The sequence below is a fragment of the Pecten maximus genome, chromosome 19 (genome assembly GCF_902652985.1).
Source record: "Pecten maximus chromosome 19, xPecMax1.1, whole genome shotgun sequence".
In the NCBI taxonomy this organism is placed as follows: domain Eukaryota; kingdom Metazoa; phylum Mollusca; class Bivalvia; order Pectinida; family Pectinidae; genus Pecten; species Pecten maximus.
Window position 1 is genome coordinate 23,729,942 of NC_047033.1, and position 20,010 is coordinate 23,749,951.

The 20,010-nt window shown below is 35.4% G+C and overlaps 1 protein-coding gene across 4 annotated transcripts; it reads left to right on the plus strand.

Annotated features, from left to right (window-relative positions):
• Positions 1-3: 3 nt before the first annotated feature.
• LOC117317584 (lariat debranching enzyme-like) lies at positions 4-18,363 on the plus strand. Of its 4 annotated transcripts, XM_033872427.1 has the most exons (9): positions 4-106; positions 2,994-3,191; positions 3,685-3,809; positions 10,541-10,621; positions 10,949-11,034; positions 11,645-11,869; positions 12,610-12,684; positions 15,429-15,571; positions 16,204-18,363. In XM_033872427.1, the coding sequence occupies exons 2-9, from the start codon at positions 2,995-2,997 to the stop codon at positions 17,075-17,077; spliced, it is 1,806 nt and encodes a 601-aa protein (XP_033728318.1). In that variant the 5' UTR covers positions 4-106; position 2,994; the 3' UTR covers positions 17,078-18,363. The 4 variants fall into 4 exon arrangements, with proteins under 4 accessions (XP_033728318.1, XP_033728322.1, XP_033728321.1 ...); XM_033872431.1 differs by lacking the exons at positions 4-106; positions 2,994-3,191; positions 3,685-3,809 and adding an exon at positions 5,131-5,157; XM_033872430.1 differs by lacking the exons at positions 4-106; positions 2,994-3,191; positions 3,685-3,809 and adding an exon at positions 5,139-5,201.
• Positions 18,364-20,010: the final 1,647 nt, after the last annotated feature.

The following is a 20,010-nucleotide window of genomic DNA, read 5'->3' on the forward strand; positions in this document are numbered from 1 at the left end:
ACTTCCGGAAGAAAGCCAGCCAAATTTGAACATTATAGAAGAAGGATATATCTTGCTTTTTTCCATGTCGACGTGAACTTTAATCTCCATTTTTAATACAAATCACGTAAGCGTTAATTATGTGTTTTCGAAATTGTTGTGTCTTCTAACATGTCCGCGAATTGACGTGCACAGTTGCGGTGTCGCACGTCCACCGTCATCGTACTGTTTTCTGTACAGTATGTCTACCTATATTCGCATACATGTACAGATTTATCCTGCAGCTGGCATCCGCATTGTCGATTATTTTCTGTATTCGGCAGTTACGGGAAACAACTGTATTTTAGAATCTTATCACATGCATTGCGTCAATTTGACTGACCTTCATGAACTTCCAACTGAAGCAACGTTTAAAAGGCAAACATATTAAAAATGTTTATTTTTGATGACATAAACAGTTGTAGGGTAAATAGAATACACTGTTGTCTTTCTTTACCATCTCCAAAATACAGCTTATGGTTTTAGACACTAACCATGTTTTCTCTCTAAGAAGGAGTTATGGAAAATACCCTGCCTGGTTATAATTAAATTTGGGGCTCGAACCATCAACCTCTGGTTATCCCGAGATTGCTCTGGCCCCTACACCATGTCTCGTGAAGGACCAGAGCGTACTACTATATGAAAATGTGCAATTGTCTGACACCACATGGTGTCACAAAGGGTTTGGTGCAAACACAATATAATTTGGCGTGACACCACAGGAATACAATACCACTTAATTAGTAAACACAATATCACCTACCTTACATATATCGATAAATGAGATATTTATTTACCCCAAAACACCTATTTAGTCCCAAATCAGTGTTCTATTCCGCCCCTATAGGCCCTAGCTCGCTTAACGCTGGTCAAACCAGGGTTCAGAGGAAGCCTCTCAATATCCTATGGCTTTCACTTGGGGGTGGTCGACTGCACCAAATCAGTAATAGGAGGGAATAATGAAAAATAACCTGCCCGATCTGGGGCACTAACCATCGACCTCTGGTTATCAAGGCAAACATCCTACCACTAGGTTTAAGGGAATTTCTCGCTAGTCTGATCTAGTAAGGTGATCTTGTACTCTCCACTTTTATAATAATAAGCTGTTAGTGCTCTGCCATTGAAACCACTGAATAATATGAGAGCCTATCCAGAGTAAATCTTTACAGTTATTTCCACAAGCCAGGACTGATAAATAAGAGATTTGCAAAGAATTTTATATTACCTTGTTTAAACTCAGATGATTATATAAAATAAACAGAAAATTCAGAAAGTTCCCAAAATGTTCATAAAAATTATACTGCAATACATGTATATATAATATGATGAATGTGAGCTTTTAGCAAGTGTAACCTGCAGGATGATCACAAATGAAAGATGTGCGCCAGGGTGAAATGAAAGATGAATGTCAATCACACACTATTCTACCCTATGAAAATTTTGAAAAGCTGGCAAAGCTTGAGAGTGTGTTTCTTAGTCCCTCAAAAATAATGATATGTGTACTGCATGATTGTATAAATATGTGTTCATTTTCACAATTGAAAATCATCATAAAATTGAATCCTAAGCTTGATATCTATAATTGAAATACCATGTAAAACAACTGAGAATCAAAATGATATGGACAAGATTAACATCATTTTAAAAATTCTGATTTTTAGCTCGTCTCTTCGGAGAAGCGGGAGAGCTTATGTTATCACTCCAGCGTCAGCGTTGGTTTTTCCAATGTTAAGGTTTTGGTGCAAGTGTTGAAAGCCATAGTAATTTTTTATGGTAATATGGTCCCTGTGAGGGTTAAACTATCCCCTGCCAGAGTTAAACTAAAAGATTTTTTGGGATAAAAAAAACCAGATTTTTGAAATATTTGGACTGTCCCTCTGGAGTTTCACTATCCCTTCTTGGAGTGAAACTGAAAAAAAACCAATGTGAAAATTCTCACATTAGACATATTATACGTATACGGCTCCACATTTTACAAGGGAGACAACTCTTATTAGGATAATATTTTATCAAAAAATTAAAGAAATAGGTCCAAAAGCAATTATTTAATATATTTATTCAATCTACAACAGCATAGCTTGTCTCCCGTATGTATGTCAATAAATAAGTTACATATACATGTATATATAAATTGGTATGGTTTTGAAAATTGCATGAATACACGATACACAACCCGATCAAGTAAACAGTATAAATATTATTAATGCAATTTGCGAAACCATACCAATTAGTATATTTTAGTTATTTATTGACAAACATTTGCGAGATGAGCTATGCTGTTCTCCAACAGCTCTTGTTAGCATTAGCATGTAATTGCGTTGTTTTGAGATGTAATATGGTTATTAAGATATATATCTGTTCACTAATCTGCTGGTAATCAGACAACTTCCAAACTAATCACATAATTTCTGTTTGATAAACGTTTATTCAGACAAAAATGAGACAAATATAAAAGCATATCAATCCTATGAAACAAGCAATTAATTCTGCAAGGATTCGATATCTCCACCCCTTAAAGATTACCTCCCCTTATTGTAAATGGAGTCAGGAGCTGAAAGTTGCTAGTTTGAGGCCGCCAGCACGGGTATTTTGCGGCATAGCCGTTCAATATTCTTTTGGCCTCGGATATGACGTGACGGGTGGCATTACTGGTCAAGACGAAGTATGTGATTGGTCAATGTAGCAGTACATGTAAATGCAAAATGCAGATATGTAGTTAAAAACGAAACAAAGTTAAGATGAAATGCAAGCTGAATAAGTAGATGTATCTTTTCAAATGACACATCAATAAAATTATATTCCTGATTCAAATGCAGTCTTATTATCACCAAAAATGATTCAAACTGATATAATTTAGTTATCCGTGCTGAAACGCATTAGTTCGTTGATTTATTTCACCAGCAGTTTAAACTATGCCGTTTATCTTTTTAAAGATATTTCTTGTTCATTACTAATTCCATATTGTCTCTTTGAAGGATGAAGATTGCTGTAGAAGGCTGTTGTCATGGTGAACTGGACAAGATTTATGAGACAATAGAATTCATAGAAAAGAAAGAAAATTTCAAAGTGGACTTACTGCTAATATGTGGGGATTTCCAGTCTGTAAGAAACAAGAGTGATCTACAATGTATGGCAGTGCCTCAAAAATATCAGCGAATGAACACATTCTACAAGTATTAAATTTGTTTTTAACTATTGTACACTGTATCAATATATCCTTGTACACTTGTATACATATCTATCACAAACATTATTTGGATATATGTTGTTGCCTGAATATTGTGACATAAATTATATAATGTGTTAATTGTCTTTTAAGAAAATGTGTCAATATATACTATATAAATTATGGATATACAATTTGTATTTCTAAATTGTTTTAATGCCCCTATATGATTAAGTTGGGGGCATACTGTTTTAACCTCTTCCATCATTCCATCCATCTCTCCATATGCTGCTGCAATATATATGTTGAAATTTTAGCAAGCTTTTTGTAATAATATAAAGTAAATACACACACTATATTTAAGGATGTATGTACCATTTCCTTATTTCTTGCAGGTATTACTATATGTTGAAATTTTATCATGCTTTTTGTAATAATATAAAGTAAATACATACACATTATATTTAAGGGTGTATGTACCATTTCCTTATCTCTTATAGGTATTACTCTGGAGAGAAGTCGGCTCCAGTCCTTACTATATTTATTGGAGGAAACCATGAGGCATCAAACTACTTACAGGAGCTTCCCTATGGTGGCTGGGTGGCTCCCAACATATACTACATGGGTAGGTTGACTTCCCTATGGTGGCTCCCAACATATACTACATGGGTAGGTTGACTTCCCTATGGTGGCTGGGGGGCTCCCAACATATACTACATGGGTAGGTTGACTTCCTTATGGTGGCTGGGTGGCTCCCAACATATACTACATGGGTAGGTTGACTTCCCTATGGTGGCTCCCAACATATACTACATGGGTAGGTTGACTTCCCTATGGTGGCTGGGGGGCTCCCAACATATACTACATGGGTAGGTTGACTTCCCTATGGTGGCTCCCAACATATACTACATGGGTAGGTTGACTTCCTTATGGTGGCTCCCAACATATGCTACATGGGTAGGTTGACTTCCCTATGGTGGCTGTGTGGCTCCCAACATATACTACATGGGTAGGTTGACTTCCCTATGGTGGCTGGGTGGCTCCCAACATATACTACATGGGTAGGTTGACTTCCCTATGGTGGCTGGGTGGCTCCCAACATATACTACATGGGTAGGTTGACTTCCCTATGGTGGCTGGGTGGCTCCCAACATATACTACATGGGTAGGTTGACTTCCCTATGGTGGCTGGGTGGCTCCCAACATATACTACATGGGTAGATTGACTTCCTTATGGTGGCTGGGGGGCTCCCAACATATACTACATGGGTAGGTTGACTTCCTTATGGTGGCTGGGTGGCTCCCAACATATACTACATGGGTAGGTTGACTTCCTTATGGTGGCTGGGGGGCTCCCAACATATACTACATGGGTAGGTTGACTTCCCTATGGTGGCTCCCAACATATACTACATGGGTAGGTTGACTTCCCTATGGTGGCTGGGTGGCTCCCAACATATACTACATGGGTAGGTTGACTTCCCTATGGTGGCTGGGTGGCTCCAAACATATACTACATGGGTAGGTTGACTTCCTTATGGTGGCTCCCAACATATACTACATGGGTAGGTTGACTTCCCTATGGTGGCTCCCAACATATACTACATGGGTAGGTTGACTTCCCTATGGTGGCTGGGGGGCTCACAACATATACTACATGGGTAGGTTGACTTCCCTATGGTCGCTGTGTGGCTCCCAACATATACAACATGGGTAGGTTGACTTCCCTATGGTGGCTGGGTGGCTCCCAACATATACTACATGGGTAGGTTGACTTCCCTATGGTGGCTGGGTGGCTCCCAACATATACTACATGGGTAGGTTGACTTCCCTATGGTGGCTGGGGGGCTCCCAACATATACTACATGGGTAGGTTGACTTCCCTATGGTGGCACAGTGGCTCCCAACATATACTACATGGGTAGGTTGACTTCCCTATGGTGGCTGGGTGGCTCCCAACATATACTACATGGGTAGGTTGACTTCCCTATGGTGGCTCCCAACATATACTACATGGGTAGGTTGACTTCCCTATGGTGGCTGGAGGGCTCCCAACATATACTACATGGGTAGGTTGACTTCCCTATGGTGGCTGGGGGGCTCCCAACATATACTACATGGGTAGGTTGACTTCCCTATGGTGGCTCCAAACATATACTAATTAGCCGATCTTTTTACTACTATCTGATAATGTGCATCTATTATATAACACTTAAAGATTTGTAAATGCTTTACATTCTAATGTTTGTAAAAGAGAGGGGGTGGGTGTGTGATAACACAGTTAGTAGATCAAAGAGCATCAGGCTGATGGTTCCTTAGGTGAAGATCGATGGTTTGATGCCTACCCAGGATTGTTTTGGAGGAAGCTCATGCAGATTACCTACTTTCCTGTGATGACAAGGTTGTGTAATTTAGCATGATCCTTTTCACTAATTACTCTAGGGAACAAGTAATAGGTTTCTGACATGTTACTTGAAAACTGTAGAGCGGAGTTCAACAAAATTTTACATGTTATAATTAGTACTTGTTTCTACTGTTATGTTTTTTTTTATATTTCTTTTATTTTTTAAACATTTTGCATGATAAACATCAAACAGGTTACATTTCACAAGTACATTTATATAATTACTTGCTCACAAATTTTCTTCATTCTCTCATTTGAACAGTTTAACTGATCACACTAATACTTACGTTAGATCCAACCCACCTTACATTCACACTCGCATACAACATGAAGACATACAGAATCAGACAAAGCACAAAGAAACAGCAGAACAAAAATATAACACATATAAAAGAGCTATAGTAAAGAAAGAGACAGAAAAGAGGGGGGGGGGGGGGGGGGGGGGGGGTTGATGGTGATGGAAAAGATAGAGAAGATAGGGGGATATTAGGGTGAGAGGTGGTCAGACTTTTGGTTTATATATAAAAAATATTAAATTTAACGTTTTTGATCAGGCAAGTTCAACAAGTTTTAACCATTTTTTCCATTCATTATTTAAAACATTGAGGCACTGTTCACCTTTTCCCTGAGCAATATACTTTTGGACTTTGTAATAATCTTTTATCAAATTTACCAATGCCATAACATTTAATGATTTATGAGCGCACCTGGTTTGGTACAGGTATTGTTTAAAAATTAAAATAATTTCATTATCAACTTTATTATAAATGCCTTTATGTTCAAATAATCCAAAAATCATAGCTTGTTTATTAATTGCAAAAGGAATAGTAATGATCTCTAAAAGTGATTCAAAAGTGAACAAAAATTGTTGAACTTCATTACATTCCCATAAAATATGGGTGATTGTCTCCCTGTCACCATTACAGAATGTACAGTTAGGATTATTTGTTAGGCCAATCTTGTAAATAAAAGCATTAGTGGTTAATATGTGATGATTTATTCTAAACTGTAGCCATTGTAGTTTTGTATTTTTTGTTATTCTAAATGGGAGAGAGTATATCTTTTTCCATGCATCATTATTAAAATCAAATATATTTCCCCACTTATTTTGAGCTAAAACAATGTTTTCTTGTTTTATAAGTAGTTTGTAAAAATCTTGAGACCCCTTTTTCTGTTTAAAAATAATTTCTAAATCTAAAGGGATGATCGGGTATTGTGGGGTTCTATTTAGGATAGGATAGTTATTCAGGAACTCTTTTATGCTTCTAATTACTCCATGATATTGTAAATAGTTAGCTATGTTCCCATATATATTGCAAAATTCTTCAAATGAAAAGAAAGAACCATCACTTTTATCCTTAATTAGGTCATTAATTATTATTATTCCTTTCTTAAACCAGTTTGGAAAAAAGATTACTTTTTTACCCACAATTATATTTTTATTATACCATAACGGTGATTTAAGAACAGAATAACCATCTTTCTTATATATTTCTTCTCTTACTCTAAGATTATTCCAGGCTTTAAAAACATCCACCCAAAACACATTTTTACAACAAGTCAATATTTTGTCAAGATATTTCCTTCCAGAAACAGCCAAAAGGTTAAGGTTTATTCGGGTCTTAAGAATTTCTAACCATTTCCCTTTTGAATTGAAAATCCTTCTTATCCATCCTATCTTTAAAGACTCAATAAAAGCTATCAAATTAACCATTTTAAGGCCACCATCACTATAATTTTGAATAATTACATCCCTCTTTACTTTATCTGTTTTACTGTTCCATAGAAAATTAAACAGAAGTGAATTCAGTTCTTTTATAAACTTTCCATCTGGATTTGGTAGGGAAATAAACAAATGATTTAACTGTGATATTAATAGTGATTTAATTATTGTGATTCTTCCTATTGGAGTAAGTAACCTTTTACTCCAACTCTTAATTATTGATTTCATCTTAGTAAGTTTTTTATCAAAATTCATTCTAGGTATTTTATGTAAATCTACATGAAATTCAATCCCAAGAAGGGTAAATCTATCTACTCCCCATTTAAAATTCAACTCTGGTAGAAAAATGTCATTACTGTATTTTTTGCTGCCTATCCAAACAACTTGTGTTTTACCTGTATTGACTTTTAGACCTGAAATTTTTGCAAAAAAATCCAATTCCTCAATTGATTTCTTCATTGATTTCTCGGTTCCATCTAGTATTAGTGAAGTGTCATCTGCATATTGAGAGTTTAAAATAGGGCAGTTATTAACATTTATACCATTTATATCTTTGTTATTTCGGATTCGTATTGCCAGAATCTCTACACACATTATAAATAAATATGGGGCGATCGGGTCGCCTTGGCGACAGCCTCGCTTGATATTGAAGAAAGATGACAAATTACCTCCTTGATTAATGGCAGAATTACTGTTATAATGTAATATTTTAACCCATTTTCTTATATCATTACCAAAACCGAAATATTTCAAAACATTATCAATAAATTTCCAAGACACAGAATCAAAAGCCTTCTCAAAATCTATAAGCAAAAGCATACCAGGTATATTATTTTCTTCTGTATATTGCATGATGTCATAAATAAGTCTAGTATTTTCTCCAAGATAACGACCTGATAGAAAGCCAGTCTGATCCGAGTTAATTAGTTTATCTAAGACTGATTTAAATCTACTTGTAATTGATCCAGAGGCAATTTTATAAACAATATTTAGAAGGGATATCGGTCGCCAGTTTTTTATGAAATATTTGGATTTATTCTGTTTAGGAATACAAGTAATAATGCCCTGTCGTTGGGTAATGGATAATTGGCCATTTACAAAACCAAAATTTATAGACCGTACAATAAAATTACCAATCTTTTTCCAAAAACATTTAAAAAACTCTGAGGTAAAGCCATCAGACCCAGGACTCTTATTATTTTTCATATTTTTAAGAGTTACAGAAGCTTCTTTTAAAGATATCATACCCTCTAGACCCAAAGCTTCCTCTCTATCTAATTTAGGAACATCAAACTCATCAAGAAATTCATCAATATTTACTTCATTGGTGTTACTATCTATTCCATATAAATTTTCATAAAAAGTTTTTACCTCAGTCAAAATATCTTCCTGTTTTGTTATTATTTCCCCATTATTTTGCTGTAATTTTGGAATTATCTTCGATGTAAAGTTTCTATTTTCTAAATTACAAAAATAATTAGTGGGTTTTTCCCCTTCCTCAGTCCATTGAGCCTTAGCTCTCACTATACTGCCCTTAATTCTATGTGACCTTATATCTTCCAATTCTTTTTTTTTCAGATTTAAAACTTCAATGTCAACATTATTTTGACTTTCTAACAATTGCACTTCATGTAGGAGTTTTTTTTTCTCTTAGTCGACTTTGTTTCTTTTTAAAAGATGAGTAGGAAATAGTTTTGCCTCTGATTTCCATTAAAAGAGTTTCTAGGAATAGCTGATCATTTATAAAAAATTGCAAACATGAATCAGGGATATCAGTTATCCTTTCAGGATTGTAAACTGGAAGACTATATTGCATTTTGATTTGTTCAATAGTGTCATTTATAATTTCAAGATAGTTTTGATCATGCAACAATGAATTATTGAATTTCCATAAGCCTTTACCTTTTTTAAATTCATTAAATTCTAAAGTTATTTTTGGGAAGGAATGATCAGATCTATATCCTGGATCTATGGCTGAATCAGAGATACTTGGTAGAAGGTTTACAGATACTAAAAAGAAATCTAATCGTGCTTGTTTTATTGGTCTACTCTTTCTCCATGTGTATCTTGATGTATTAGGATGTTGCTCTCTATACACATCAACTAAATTCAAATTCTCTATAACTTCTAACATCTTTTCCCTAGCTTTTGGATTATTTACCCGTTTATAATTTTTATCATAATCTATGTCAGGGTCAATCACTAAGTTAAAATCTCCACAAATTATACAATTCTGATTATTAAAGTCTGAGATAGTTTCCGAGATCTTATCAAAAAAGGAAGGAGTGTCCAAATTTGGACCATATAGAGTGATTAATGTGGTTTTATTACCTTCAATTTCTAAATCCAATGCTAAAAAGTTGCCTGTCAAATCTTTTTTTTCTTTAAAAATCTTCACATCAAAGTTATTATTTATCAGCACTGCAGTCCCTCTTGCATTAGATTTAAAAGAGCTAAAATAACATTTATACCCCCATTCTGATTGAATTATATTTTCCATTTCATCCGTAAAGTGTGTGTCCTGAAGACAGTAAATATTGTAACTTTTGTCCCTTAAGTATGAAAAAACATCCTTCCTTTTTAATTTGTCCCCAAGCCCCTGACAATTTGCTGTTAATATCTTAATTCCTTCCATAAAAGTTATAAGAAAGTAACTCTAATCTCCCTAAATGGATTGATAAAATCAAAACTATTGCATGAAGAAATAATATTGTCAACTTGGACAATCGGTAACATGGATACACTAAAGTATTTTCTACATGTCTAGATATTACATTTAGAGGACTACGTGGATCAGATAACGTGTTTGAATCCTGCAAGTATGCGGCGTACATACATGTATCTGGAGTATCATATTGAAATGCCTGACCTGATAGAACAGAAGAAAGGAAAGAAAGGGAATTTAAACGAGACACAATAAGTACAAAAACATACAACATAGAAAAAAACATACAAACAAACGGGAAACGTAAAATCATTGAAATAGGTCAAAAAGACTTACCACCAGCCAAACAAACTTGCACACTCACTCAGTCCCTCATGTACATGTACTGTCATACTCTCACAGAAAAAAAAAATCCAGATCAAACAACAATCCATCGGTTGCCGGCAACTAATCTGTTTCGACCAGGTTTCTACTGTTATGTTTGTATGGTATTTATTTTCTAGCCAATGTGTTGATATGTCGATAAGTTCTGTGATGTTTCAATGTGTCAGTATTACTTTCTAGGCTATGCCAACGTGTTGAAGTTTGGTGGTGTAAGAATCGGAGGGTTGTCCGGAATTTACAAGGGTAAAGATTTTACCAAAGGTAAGGTTATTCTCTCACTTATTACATAGTTGCATTTAGTTCATACCAGATTTTAAACTAGATAATATCCGAGTACACTTTCTAAAGTCTTCAAAAAAAAATTTTTTACATGCATCTGTCAAGTTTAATTAAGAAAATTAATAATTTAGTATCATAATTTTGTAAATTTAGCTTAAAGTCAGTTGGAAAAAAGATTAAATTATGAATTCTGTTGAGGTATATTTTAGGTTTTCAGAAATTAAATCAATGAAAACAGACTGATTTTTGGGGAAATTGTTTTTAATTATTAATAACAGCTTTTAATATGAGAATCTTATTTTTTGACAGGTCATTTTGAACATCCGCCGTACAATGAAGAATCTAAACGAGCTGCCTACCATATTCGTAACTTGGAAGTCTTCAGACTTAAACAGGTTTGGTATTTAGTTTTTGTTGTCGTTGATTTTTGTTAAAGCATTGTGTTTATAATATAAATTCATTTTCATGAGATAGAAAAAAAAATGTAGACAATATTTGATTTTAAAAGCATTTTTCTATTTCACTTAGATAAGATTTTAAATCAGCTTGAAGTATCCTTGTTCTGGTAGAAATATCAGTTTAAAATACCATTAAATAACGTTGAAAACCTAGCCTATGATCAATATCATTTTCCCCAAACTAGGCTCAAACTGAAAATTTTCTATTTTGTATATATACATTTTGTATAAGCAAGAAAATCTTTAGTCATATCTTGGTATATTACATTGTCGTCTTTAATCCCATTTCAAATGCAAAACAATTTGAAACTCATTGCAAATTTATGATTTAGATTTGTTTCATTGATCTGGTATGAAAGTGAAGCTCATGTAAGATCCTGTAATTGCGTCACGTACAGTGGCAGCACTGAATCTCACTACGTATTTCTGTGGTTTCCTTTACAATTGAAAACCAAGGATATCCATTTCTTTTTAAGTTGATAAATCTCATAGTAGTGAGTAGCTGTTTAGTTTCATCGACCAAAGTAAGTTTTTTTCCTGTTCACAGTTGACAAAGCCCATGGACATATTCATGACCCATGATTGGCCGCGTGGTATCTATGACTATGGTAACACATCACAGCTGCTGAAGACAAAGCAGTTCCTTCGTGAGGAAATTGAGTCTGGAAGTTTAGGAAGTCCCCCGGCAGAGGAGCTGTTGATGAAACTACAACCACAATACTGGTTCTCGGCTCATCTCCATGTCAAGTTTGCAGCCATTGTGCAGCACAAGGTAAAATAATTGTACATAGAAGAATATTTATATTCTTGAAACCTTTTGTATGACTTACATTTTCAGTCTGCATCAGTTGAATTTGAAACAGCATTGACCACAACAACATTAATCACTTTAACATGACATCCAGCAGCACTCACGGAGTATCTACTATCATTCAAAGGAAGTTAAACATCAGCATAATACATAACCATGTTATATAGGCAATGTCATGGCTCCAGCTTGATTTTGTAAAAGGCAGAGCACTGTCTGGTCAATGAGCCGGCTGTCAGATTACTGGTTGGTTATGTATTAAGTAAAACATACCTGTGCACTTTACACGAATATTTACGGTAAGTAAAATTAAATCAGTTATATCGACAGATGTAATAGTTTTACCCACTTTTTGTTGTTACATACTGTATGTGGCATTATCTGTTATTCACTCGATCTGTTGAAATTGTTTGAAATCTTGGTGGTTGAAATGAAGATTTTATTGTCAACTGATGGTACCTTTTACACCACAGTTGAATGGCCATGGTGTAAATAAACACCTCCCCCTACTAATAACCATTGTTGTCTGAGGCAGTGTCCATTGTTACAGGTACAGGGACAATTACATATTATGTTCAATGTAACACTATATACTGTAACATTTCATGGGCATATATTGTTCCACCCTGTAGTATTGTTAGTAAAATCTGTGTTTTAGTTTTGTGATTTTGTGATATGAATCAATGTTCTTTTTTTAATCAAAGGCTCCTGAAGGTGAAGAAAAGATTACCAAGTTCCTGTCTCTTGACAAATGCCTACCACGAAGAAAATTTCTGCAGGTAAAATTATCATGTAAACCCGAGTGTGTTGGTGTTTTGACAATCTGATTTGTCTATTTCTGGCATTAATTTGGACTTGAAAATCTTTTCAAGGCTTTGTTTGAAAGCAAAATTAATTCAGTAGGTCTATTGTTAAAAGAGCACCTCTGATCTGACTTGTCAGGATCATGATAGGTGATAAAATTCTAGTAAGTAACCATAAATAAAGGGTTCCCTAGAAAGAATAGATGTTTACTGAAAGAGTGGGTCCGTTCAAGTTTGTTGTAAATTTGATTTCTAATGGCCTAGGCTTTTTCAGAAACTTTCTGTGGCCAAAGGTCAACCAAATTATATTGCCCCCACCTCCCAGGGGACTGAGGGAAGGGCGAAAAATGGTCAAATCGACAGAAATTTCAAAACTCTTCATCTCATGACCCATGTAAGGTAGAATCAAATACTCTTCATAGATGAAAGGGTGATTTACCAAAATTGTGAATTTCATGACCCTTGGGTCTCAATTAATTAAAATTGCAAAATATCCGAGTCCGAGTTGTATATCCTGCAACAATACACGAGTAAAAGTTGATTATTTCTATTCTACCATGTACTGTTTAGTTCTGAGATCTTCCTATTCCTAATAGAAAAACGGCAAAGAAACCCCGGGAAATGTGTCGCTACATGGCTGTTACAATTCACAAGAAACGATAAGGCGCATGTGCTAATGAATATTCAAAAGCTGACGTCAATCTCAAGCCTGTTGACGGCAACGTTATGAGAACTTTCGGGGATGTCGGTCAGCAATTCATGTAGAAATGCTCTCCAAACGTTGCCTGTGGAAATTGACCTTACAACATATTGTTTAGCAAAGTCTGCTCTGGGTGGATAGAAATTAACAATCTGGCAAATTTCTCCGTTGTAAAATACACTGTCTGCGGCGTTCAAATGTTTTGGCGCCGCCATGTTTGTTTACAAATGCACGATTTTGGAGGGGAAAGATTGTAACAGCCGTGACTCATGAGCGTGTATTATTGACACGAGCGTGTATTATTGACACGAGAGTGGATTACTGACAAATAATACACGATTTTAAACCAATCAAAACTGGCGTTGCATAGCAAACGTGGTAGAATATGATTTATATCGGGAAATCACATTTTTGAGCATGATTTATTTAACTGCCACTGGAAATGATACATGTACACTTGGTCAGAATTTTCGGTATGAGATGGCAGTTTGATGATACACATGATGGTCCTGACTGACCACTAGGGGCTGATAGGCAGGGTCAAAAAGGGTCAAATTAACTGAAATATGTCAGAACACAGATGACCATAACGCCCACGAGGCCTCTAGTTTCCTCAATTGTATCAGCATCAAACGATCATGGTTGAACTCCCCAAAAAAACCTCCAAATCAGTCCGAACGGATTTGACACTTGATCTGAATAAACAATAACATGGACATTTTTGATGAAATGTTATAGACAACCATATCTGCTAAATTGTCATCCATTAAAACTGTATGCCTTCTTGATTTAACATAAAGTTATAAGCCTGGTGTTGTGGTAATAGAAGTTATGTGATATCATCACCCATAGTTTTTTGGCATTTAAAATGTCTGCCAACATCTATCACTTTATAGAGAGAAAGTAATTCATCTGTTAACAGTTTTCTTGAGTTTTAAAATTAGCTAGATGAAATTAGATTAAATTGAACTCATTTATTAGTTGCATATGAAGCTCATCAAGACGTCATTCATATGAATATGGTGGTTTGTGTTTCTTGAAAAGCTGAGAAAGGGATCTGCCTGTGCTATCATGGTTGTGTCCTTGGACAAGACATGTATTTTACCCCAACTGCTCTGATCATGACATGCTTTTTAGCTCGTCTCTTCAAAGAAGAGGGAGAGCTTATGTTGTCACTCCGGCGTCGGCGTTGGTTTTTCCAATGTTTTTAGTGCAAGTGTTGAAAGGCATAGTAATTTATGGTAATATGGTCCCTGTGGGGGTTAAACTATCTCCTGCCGGAGTTAAACTAAAAGATGTTTTGGGAAAAAACAGATTTGTGAAAGTTTTGGGACTTCAAATATTTCTGCATTAAGTTTTTGGTGCATTATTAAAAGGTTTTAATACATCTAGGGTGCTGATATTTGGTAAAAGAGTTCCTCTGGAGTTACACTATCCCTTCTTGGAGTGAAACTGAAAAAAAAAACAATGTGAAAATGCTCACATTAGACATTTTATACGGTTCCACATTTTTCAAGGGAGACAACTCTCATTAGGATAAGTATCAAAGTATACTGAAGAAATAGGTCAAAAAGCAATTATTTAATATATTTATTCAATCTACAACAGCATAGCTTGTCTCCAAAACGTTTGTCAATAAATAATTTACATATATATATAAAGTGGTATGGTTTTGAAATTGCATGAATAAACAGTATTAATGCAATTTTTGAAACCATACCAATTAATATATTTTAATTATTTATTGACAAACATTTGTGAGATGAGCTATGCTGTTCTCCAACAGCTCTTGTTTAGTGAGGTAGTCACCAACTACTACAGGGATACCCTGCCTCAAAATGACACTGGCTGTCCACAGGGCAATACACACAACAAGCAGTGATTCAAATAAAGTAAAAATAATTTCAATACGACTTTGGTGTTAAGATCCCTATATTGTGAAATGCCTCATTTAATCTCGCTACTCTAGATACTATTAGTTAATGATAAAACATTCATGGGGAGTTGAACATTTTTCCAGATACTGGATGTACCTCATGACCCTCAGGAGCCTCTGAAACTTCAGCTGGATACAGAATGGCTGAGTATTCTCAAACTGACCAATCACTTACTCAGTCTTAAAAGGGGCAGTATCTACATGCCTGGTCCAGGCAGCCAATCAAGGTAGGCATTGCATGTTCTCACTTAGGTCCAGTTTCTTTTAATCCTAGTGTAAAATACAATTTAAAAAATTGAAGCATCTTTTTGCACCCAGTTTTTATATAAAGTCACCTGTCAGTAAACATTTTATATTTTCAACTTGTCAGAATGCCCAGAACCACCAGGACCAAAATAGGTTAAATCAAGGGCCTCTTCTATTAAACACCCCCTTTGCAGTGTTCAATTTAGGATTAGTTTCACCAGGGCCGGTTTGGCCCACAGTGTTAAAAAAATAGGGGCCTTTTAAAAGTAACAGGGGTCTGCTGAAAAGTGTGATATCTGAAACTCAAAATAACTACTAAAATACTCAACCTGTCAAATGAATAGAAAATTAACGTAACCAACTTTGACACAATACTGTCTGCACTGTATTGATACTAATCTGAATGAATAAACCTAGCCTACTCCTATATTTAAATAAAGCGATAATTGACTCGCCATTTAAATGACCTAGATTAATTTCAACAGGCCCTTTGGGCCCCTTGTTATAAAAGAATGATACAACCATTCACCAACCTCATTAAAAGGCTATAATTATACAATATATAATCATATATAATTGGTATTGAAGTCCTTTTCACAATTTTACTTTGTAGATGGGAGTTTAAGCCTACAATTGAAGAAGAAAACCGAATTCTAGAAGATTTTGGTGGTGACTTATGTATCCCGGACAATTTCCAGAGGACGGTTGATGTGTTTGATCCTAACGAGGGTAAATGTAAAGTGAGGCCTCCAGTTACAATGGTGAACCCACAAACTACTCTCATATGTACCATGCTGGACATTACTGATCCAAACGCTGTTTTTCTGGGACAAGACTCCAGCAGCAATATTCTGGATGTCTCCGGGGAAGGGGCTTGTGATGCTGATGATGATGACGATGTAGATGAAGATGAAACAGAAATTGACAGTGAGCCTAGCTTTGTGTCTTTTGTAGACAGCGACCAGAGCTATAGTAGTTTACTATCTTCCAGTAATGCTGATGATAGCATCATGTCTTTAGGAACAGCAGGGGATTTATCTATTGACAATCGTGATCCGGTGAAAGAGTTATCATCAAGTATCTTAACTAATCCAGTAGAGATTTCTCTGTCAGATGAAGAGGCAGAGTTCAAAGCTATCATGGAAGCTCAAAAAAAGAAAGAATCTGCTGAATCTCCAAAAGACCCAAATGTTGATGAAGAGGATGAGGACGATGAATTCAAAGCCATAATGTCAGCACAGAAAGAACACTCTTTGTCTGTTGATCCTTTAGTAGGACAAACGTTACGACCTTTGACCCAGTCAAGTCCTGCTAGCAGTGATGAAAGGAGCGACACTGAGGTCACCCGAAAAACAAACAACCTCGCTCTGAATACAAGCAAGCGTGCAGATGGGTCAGAAAGCGAAGATAGCCCTCAATCTAAAAAGTTCAAACGGAGGAACCAGCAAATCTATAATTCAGAGTTAGGAGATGAGGAAACAGCATAAGAACTGAATGTTGTGTCTATGATATATTCTCACAGTTTATGTGAATGTGTATGACGCATTTTTACGTACCGTGTACATAATGTGTATGACGCATTTTTACGTACTGTGTACATAATGTGTGTGACCCATTATTTACGTACTGTGTACATAATGTGTGTGACCCAGTGTTGCGTACTGTACATAATGTGTGTGACCCATTATTTACGTACTGTGTACATAATGTGTGTGACCCATTGTTACGTACTGTATACATGATGTGTGTGACCCATTGTTTACGTACTGTGTACATAATGTGTGTGACCCATTGTTACGTACTGTATACATAATGTGTGTGACCCATTGTTACGTACTGTATATATGATGTGTGTGACCCATTGTTACGTACTGTGTACATAATGTGTGTGACCCATTGTTACGTACTGTGTACATAATGTGTGTGACCCATTGTTACGTACTGTGTACATAATGTGTGTGAGCCATTGTTACTTACTGTACATAATGTGTGTGACCCATTGTTACGTACTGTGTACATAATGTGTGTGACCCATTGTTACGTACTGTATACATAATGTGTGTGACTCATTGTTACGTACTGTATACATAATGTGTGTGACCCATTGTTACGTACTGTGTACATAATGTGTGTGACCCATTGTTACGTACTGTACATAATGTGTGTGACCCATTGTTACGTACTGTATACATAATGTGTGTGACTCATTGTTACGTACTGTGTACATAATGTGTGTGACCCATTGTTACGTACTGTACATAATGTGTGTGATCCATTGTTACGTACTGTGTACATAATGTGTGTGACCCATTGTTACGTACTGTACATAATGTGTGTGACTCATTGTTACGTACTGTGTACATAATGTGTGTGACTCATTGTTACGTACTGTACATAATGTGTGTGACTCATTGTTACGTACTGTGTACATAATGTGTGTGACCCATTGTTTAATACTTACTGTGTACATAATGTGTGTGACCCATTGTTACGTACTGTATACATAATGTGTGTGACCCATTGTTACGTACTGTGTACATGTGTGTGACGTAAAATTTTATCTGTGTATCTCCTGTAGATTTTGTGATTTACATTGGAACTGTGAATATCTTTTTGGTATATGAAAGATTTAATCTTAAATTCAAACTTACATGTAGATCATGAAATTTTGTTTTTATGAAATAGCTTGTAAAGAGGATTCTTAACATAAAAAGTAATTGATGACATTGCTTCATGGTGTAAAATAAAACAAAATAAGTACTGATATATTGTATATGAGGTTTTTCTTTAGATTTGTTTCAACAAGATGCAATCAAACCTATTCAACATTAAAATCCTGTAATGAAAGAATTGACAGTACAAAGCCTTCTGATGGAATTCAAAGTAGAGTTGCCTCCCCTACATTTAGTACCTCTGATACTGACCGATTGGCTACTTTCCTATTAACTGGTGTAAAAATGGCCTCTGTTTCTACACTCAAAATGAGGACTGGTTCCATAGAGGAAGGATAAGTCCAGGAGTTGTATTCCAAATATTGCTTACTGTTAAAATGTTTGTGGGATACTGCTCGCTTGATTCTTACATAGGCAGCCGTTGTGTGACCAGCATGGTAAGATTGTTTGATGGCATAAAACACATCATCCGTCAAGCTTCCGTATACCAAATAATTCAGTTTCAATTTCATCTTATTACATAGTTACCTTCCAAACTGCTATCAAATTACATAATTACCTGCCAAGTCTCTATCTTATTATATAATTACCTGCCAAGTCTCTATCTAATTACATAATTACCTCCCTAGCCTCTATCTAATTACATAATTACCTGCCAAGTCGCTATCTAATTACATGATTACCTGCCAAGTCTCTATCTAATTACATAATTACCTGCCAAGTCTCTATCTAATGACATAATCACCTGCCTTGTCTCTATCTAATTACATAATTACCTGCCAAGTCTATCTAATTACATAATCACCTGCCTAGCCTCTATCTAATTACATAATTACCTTCCTAACCTCTATCTAATTACATAATCACCTGCCTTGTCTCTATCTTGATTTGATTTAAACATATTTTATTGTCAAAACACAAATGGTATTAGACACAAGTATAAAACTTATAATCCGTCTTTTCCCGTGAAAAAAATACATAATCACCTGCCTAGCCTCTATCTAATTACATAGTTACCTGCCTAGCTTCTATCTTATTACATAATTACCTGCCTAGCCTCTATCTAATTACATAATTACCTGACTAGACTATCTAATTACATAATTACCTGACTAGACTATCTAATTACATAATTACCTTCCTAACCTCTATCTAATTACATAGTTACCTGCCTAACCTCTATTCAGTTACATAATTACCTGCCTAGCCTCTGTCTAATTACATAGTTACCTGACTAGACTATCTAATTACATAGTTACCTGCCTAACCTCTATTCAGTTACATAATTACCTGCCTAGCCTCTATCTAATTACATAGTTACCTGCCTAGCCTCTATCTAATTACATAATTACCTGACTAGACTATCTAATTACATAATTACCTTCCTAACCTCTATTCAGTTACATAATTACCTGCCTAACCTCTATTCAGTTACATAATTACCTGCCTAACCTCTATTCAGTTACATAATTACCTGCCTAACCTCTATTCAGTTACATAATTACCTTCCTAACCTCTATCTAAATACATAATTACCTGACTAGACTATCTAATTACATAATTACCTGCCTAGCCTCTATTCAGTTACATAATTACCTGCCTAACCTCTATCTAATTACATAATTACCTGCCTAGCCTCTATCTAATTACATAATTACCTTCCTAACCTCTATTCAGTTACATACTTACCTGACTAGACTATCTAATTACATAATTACCTGACTAGACTATCTAATTACATAATTACC

Excerpts from the sequence above, each read along its gene's own strand:
- LOC117317584 (XM_033872427.1), top strand. The coding sequence starts at position 2,995 with ATGAAGATTGCTGTAGAAGGCTGTTGTCATGGTGAACTGGACAAGATT. Across the intron at positions 3,192-3,684 it reads CGAATGAACACATTCTACAA|GTATTACTCTGGAGAGAAGT; the intron begins GTATTAAATTTG and ends TATCTCTTATAG. Across the intron at positions 11,035-11,644 it reads AAGTCTTCAGACTTAAACAG|TTGACAAAGCCCATGGACAT; the intron begins GTTTGGTATTTA and ends TCCTGTTCACAG.